We start from the raw sequence: 5,691 nt of genomic DNA, 5'->3' as shown, positions 1-5,691 counted from the left end.
GAGGAAATCGGTAAAGGCTCAGGAAGACAGAGAAGGTAGCTGCTAGACATGTCAGTTTTAGGTTTTCTTGGGAAGCAACTTCAAAGAATAATAAAGGCTCTTTGTGGCTGGAGTTTTTAGTTAATATTCAATTTATTGGAAAACAAATTAAAAGCTAGCATTCCTTAAGTATTTAGGTTTAATTAAAAACTGAATTTCTACTTATCAATCTAACAGGACTTCGCAACTTAATCAAATTCCCCTAAATACTCTTAGGCTGTGTATATTTTAATATAGCCAATTTTATTTCTCAGTTTGTGTGTATCTGTGTATAAAGATAAACTGAGGCATATTAAAAATTACAAGTGTTTATTTGAGCAAGAATTGATTCAAACTGGGTAGCACCCAATCTAGGAGATAGAAAGGGGATCTGGGGAGTTGTATAAAATGAGAGACTTTTGGGGGCGACTGAGTGGCTCAGTGCGTTAAACCTCTGCCTTCGGCTCAGGCCATGATCCCAGGGTCCTGGGATCAAGGCCCGCATTGAGCTCCCTGCTTGGCCGCAAGCCTGCTTCTCCCTCTCCCAGTGCCTGCTCCTCAGCCTGCTGCTCTGCCTACTTGTGTTCTCTCTCCAACTCTCAAATAAATAAATAAAATCTTTTTTAAAAATGAGAGACTTGTATAGGCAGAGGATAAGGGAACAAGGAAGTTATACCAGGCAAAGAAGCAGATTGGTTCCCACAAAGTTACTTTGCTTTAGGAAATGCCATGGGTCTATCAAGCAGATGACTCAGCTAGAGTTAACAGGCACTTCCTGACTGGTTTAAGAGTCCATTTCTGGGAGAACAAAAATTTAATTAAGTTAAATCTCAGTTGGGTGTTGCAGGGTTTAGCATAAGTGACTCCATTTGGGGCCTGTTGTCTTGTTTTTTTAGCATATATAGTCAATTTCCTTTTTAAAGAAACTTTGTTTCTAACAAGCAAAACCTCCGGAGTGAACACTGGTGAATCATATAAATCTAATAAAATAAGCTTATACAGTTTTTAACTTCCAGTATTTTTAAACAATACTTATTTTCAAAACTGGTTGAAAATATAATCTTTTTCAACTTTATAATCATAAGATTAAATTCTTATTGAAGTATGCCATTAAAATTATAATCATAATTCTAGCACTACATATACCAAGTTCTTATGCATAAGTTAAATACTCAACTTGCACAGATTAGTCTTGAAACGAATGCCCAAAATTAGATTTTGGTTTGCTTTATTTTATTTCTTTCTTTAAATAATTATAAACATCCCGAAATCCCTAGGTTTTTTGTTACTGTCCAAAAGGAGAGTTTTTAAACAGGGTGGTACTGCCCCCTACGGGACATTTCAGAAATTTGATTTTTTTAAAAGTGGTCCCAATGACAGTGGTATGTTACCAATATTTAGTACATAAGGGCCAGAGATGCCTGACATCCTGAAATATGCAGGACCATCTCACACACTTGGAAGTTATCCTGTAGAAATTTCAGAAGTCCCTTCGTGTAAGCAAAAAACTCACAAGTATCTGCACCTAGAATGTCACTAAATTTTACAGGTAAGTATTTTTTATAAGCATTTTTTATAAGCATCGTTTTAACATAGTTGGAATTTTCCAGAAATTGCAATTATCTTGCAAGTCAGAGAGAGAGACTCACAAGCAGACTTTGCTGTAAGCACAGTCTGACAGGGGGCTCGATCTCATGGCTCTGAGATCACAACCAGAACTGAAACGAAGAGTCGGTCACTTTAACTGGGTGAGCCACCCAAGCACCCCTAAAAAGTTAATTTTAAAAAGTGAAACCCCAGAAAAACCTAAAGAAAATGCAGGTGATGATGTATCTGATAGCTGACGGGAACAGCCTCTTTGGGGACACAAAGACAAAAGAAATAAAGTAAAATATTGGCAAATTTATGTAAGCATTAAAAAGTTTTTGTGTAAAAAAAGAGATGAACTTGGGCTCCTGGGTGGCTCAGTGGGTTAAGCCGCTGCCTTCTGCTCAGGTCATGATCTCAGGATCCTGGGATCAAGTTCCGCATCAGGCTCTCTGCTCAGGAGGGAGCCTGCTTCCCTCTCTCTCTCTCTCTGTCTGCCTCTCCGTCTACTTGTGATTTCTCTCTGTCAAATAAATAAATAAAATCTTTTAAAAAAATTTTAAAAAAGAGATGAACTGGAAACAAAATTCTGCAACATCTGTGAGAATGGATTAAGAGAATTAATATATAATTCCTATACATCTGTAAGGGGGAAAAAATGACACCTCGATGGAAAAAAAAATCCAGTATGTGGGAAGATAATTCACAACATGAGGATTGCATAAGCCTAATAGACCCCAAAATAATTAGCCTCTGTTAACTTCAAAAATAAATTGCCAGATATTTTTACCAGCAAAAATTGCTTTATCCAGGAATAGCAGAAAATTACAATCTACAATACAGAACTTTGGAGAGCACACAGGCAAATCTGGAGAAAAAGGAGAAGTAAGCTCTCTTACAGAGGCAAGAGGGTGACTGGGAGGGCTGTCATAAAAACAAAAAGTCCTTTGGAGTAAACTGGAAATTCACCGTGGCTGGAGTTGTGACAATCTCTCATTGGCTGGTCTATTGCCAGAGGAGCAGGGGTGGGGGTGGGGGGGGTGGAATCTTTTTTCTCCAGGAGTAGTAAAGTAGTAGCTAAAACAGTGTCCACTTGGAAAGTAGGTCTCTTCTTGGAGGTTTGCAGTTGATGAGGAGTGGTAGAGCGTGAGTGCACCCCCTCCTGGCCTCCCCACTCCATTTCAGTGAGGTTTCCTTTTATTTATACACTTCATTAGTGGTCATATATATATATATATATATACACACACATACACGTATATATGTATATATATATATTAAAATGTCATTATTTTTCACCTTTCTTTAGCAAAGATTTCTTTTCTTTTTCTATGACAAAGTTAACCGTTGATGAGTAGTAGAAAAAAATAGATCTTCTCACACACTTTTGACGGAAGTATAGACTGATAACAGTATTTTTGGAAAGTACCCTAACAATAAATATCAGTACCATAAGAAATGCGTATTTTCTGATCCAACAACTTCACCTCTAGGAACATATTATCAGAAAATATTTGTGTATGGTGACCTAAGCTCTTCACGCCAGGATAACTTATGCGAACAAAAATTCAATTCGACTCCCCCAAAACTAGCCTCCTTTGGGGTGCCTGAGTGGCTCAGTGGGTTAAAGCCTCTGCCTTTGGCTGGGGTCATGGTCTCAGGGTCCTGGGATGGAGTCCCCCACGGGGCTCTCTGCTCGGCGGGGAGCCTGCTTCCCTTCCTTTCTCTCTGCCTGCCTCTCTGTCTACTTGTGATCTCTGTCTGTCAAATAAATAAATAAATAAAACCAGCCTCCTTTTAACCAGAAACCTTACTGATCCCATAAAGAGTCGATTCACACATATTTTGTGTTATATGTATTATATATACTGTATTCTTACAACAAAGTAAGCTGGGGAAAAGAAGTATTGTTTAAAAAATCTTAAAATATATTTACAGTGCTGTACTATTAAAAAAAATCCGCATGTAAGTGGACCCACGGAGTTCAAACCCATGTTTTTCAGCAGCCATCTGTATTCTTTTTTTTTTTTTTTCTTCACATTTTGTTTTTTGCTGGAAACAATTCTGTTTGGATGCTTCAGGGCGCCTTTCTCGGATGGAGTCATTGAGCAAGACGGAAACCACCACAAGGTCGAAGAGCTGGCGGAGGGGTGGGGTCAGGAGCTGCGGGGCCGCACTTGCTGAGACCCGGAGCAGGGAGTGGAAGGGTAGGGGCGGTGGGCGGGACCATCCCGGCTTCTGCCTGGGCTGACTGGCAGGGAAGGGCCCGCCCCCAGAGGGCTGGGCGGTGTCCCCATTGGCTCGCCCAGGGAAATAAGACCCGGTGGAACTTACACGGTTCTGAGCTGCGCAGGGGGGCGGAAGAAGTTTCAGGGATGCGTGAGTCTGCCTCCGCGGGGGTGGGGGTGGGGATGGGGGGTGGCAGCCCTCCCTGTCCCCAACCCGGGCTGGGCCAGAGGGGTCGCTTCTATTCCTCACTCCCTCCACCTACTACTAACTAGCTGACTCATACATTAATTCTCTCTCTCTCTCTCCCCCTCCCAACCCCTTCCCTTTCCGGACCCCAAGAACGGGTGGCTGGCGCTGTCGTGGGAGGAGGTGAGTTGCCCGGATCCTCTGGGTCCCCAGGGAGGGGACTTGGGAGATGTGGCGCTGCACCGGCTGGGAGGGGCCGCCCCTCGGCTCCCGGGACCGCCCGGGTGAATCTCGGGGGCGGAGAGCCCCGCTCGCAGTACCCGCCGTTAAGGGGACACCTGATCCGGGACCTGGCTGCTGCCCTGGTCCTTCTGTCCAGCGAGCATGCAGAGATTGCCTTTGACCGGGCCGGGGGGTGACGGCTGGAAACCGCAATGCTGTGTCTCACCCTCGCACATTTACACACACGCGCGCGCGCAAGAGGCCCAGTGAGGGGCAGTGACGTCCCCGGTGTCGCACAGCAAGTTAGAGACCCAAACGGGGCCTGTCTGGGGCTCGTGTGACACCTGCGCACCCACCTGGCTCCATGTCCCCCACTTTCGCTTTGCCTTCGGACCCTCTCCGAGCGGCCTCCTGGATGCTCAGCGCAGACAGGCCCCCGACACCTCCAGGGGGTTCCGGAGGGGCCCCTTCCCCCGGCCCACGCCCCGACCCAGCCCCTCTTCCCCGCAGTTGTGACAGTGGCGGCCGTACCCGCCGTGCTGGGCGCCGTGGGCTTCACTGGGGCCGGAATCGCCGCTTCCTCGCTAGCGGCCAAGATGATGTCCGCCGCCGCCGTCGCCAACGGGGGTGGTGTGGCCGCAGGCAGCCTGGTGGCGACGCTGCAGTCCGTGGGTTTGTTGGGGGACAGGTGGGGGGAGGGGCTGGAGAGGAGGGGCGGGGAGCATAGCCAGGAGGGGATTCAGCCCGGAGACTAAGCCTGAGGAGCCTGCCCTCTCTCTCCAGTGATGCGATCCTCAGTGTTCCTGGTCCTTTGACTCTCCCTGACCTCTTTCTGGCACCTCCTGCGCGGGGTTTCGTAGGAGTGGAGGGCTAAGGGAGCTCTGGGAGGGAGAAGAAGGGAAGGAGCCCAGGGTTCCTGGAGCCCTGCCCAGATCTGACACTTAGGGGGCTTAGGAGGGTCCCTTCCCCTCTAGGCCTCAGTGGCCTCCTGGGTAAGGTGAGGGGACATGTCACTGTCCAGGTATGTGGCTGACAGCCCTCTGCCTCTCACTTCCTCACTTCTCAGCCTCCTCCAGCATCCTCTGTCCAAAGTGGAGCCCTGGGGGTTTCAGAACCTAGAGCAGGGATCCAGGTTCCTGGGCTTCAGATCTGGAAGGGGGGGTGCGGTTCGGGGCCTCTGGCCACTGAATGTTCCTGTGCTCACCCTCTGTCCATTCCTCAGGGGCAGCTGGACTCTCCACGTCATCCAACATCCTCCTGGGCTCTGTTGGGTCAGCTTTTGGAGCCTGGCTTGCAGGTTCAAAAAAGGGACCTTCTTCCTCTCCCCCAGCAGAAGAAGAGAAAGAGGCTGAAGAGAAAGAGCCAAAAGAAAATGAATCCCAAGCTGAACTTCCCAACCCCCCCATCGGGTCAGAGAAGCAGGAGAAATAAAGATCATATGCAGACACA

At 47.1% G+C, this 5,691-nt stretch overlaps 1 protein-coding gene across 1 annotated transcript; it reads left to right on the top strand.

The window, feature by feature from the left end:
- The first annotated feature begins 3,867 nt into the window (after window positions 1-3,867).
- LOC131836942 (interferon alpha-inducible protein 27-like protein 2) lies at window positions 3,868-5,691 on the top strand. Its single transcript, XM_059182994.1, has 4 exons — window positions 3,868-3,984; window positions 4,174-4,203; window positions 4,753-4,914; window positions 5,465-5,691. Exons 1-4 carry the CDS (start codon window positions 3,981-3,983, stop codon window positions 5,671-5,673), a joined length of 405 nt encoding a protein of 134 aa, XP_059038977.1. The 5' UTR covers window positions 3,868-3,980; the 3' UTR covers window positions 5,674-5,691.

The sequence above is a fragment of the Mustela lutreola genome, chromosome 7, assembly GCF_030435805.1.
Source record: "Mustela lutreola isolate mMusLut2 chromosome 7, mMusLut2.pri, whole genome shotgun sequence".
NCBI lineage: Eukaryota > Metazoa > Chordata > Mammalia > Carnivora > Mustelidae > Mustela > Mustela lutreola.
The sequence above is the reverse complement of the archived record's forward strand: the minus strand, read 5'-3'. Positions and strand labels throughout refer to the sequence as shown.

Excerpts from the sequence above, each read along its gene's own strand:
- LOC131836942 (XM_059182994.1), top strand. Across the intron at positions 4,204-4,752 it reads TGGCGCTGTCGTGGGAGGAG|TTGTGACAGTGGCGGCCGTA; the intron begins GTGAGTTGCCCG and ends TCTTCCCCGCAG. Across the intron at positions 4,915-5,464 it reads GGCGACGCTGCAGTCCGTGG|GGGCAGCTGGACTCTCCACG; the intron begins GTTTGTTGGGGG and ends TCCATTCCTCAG.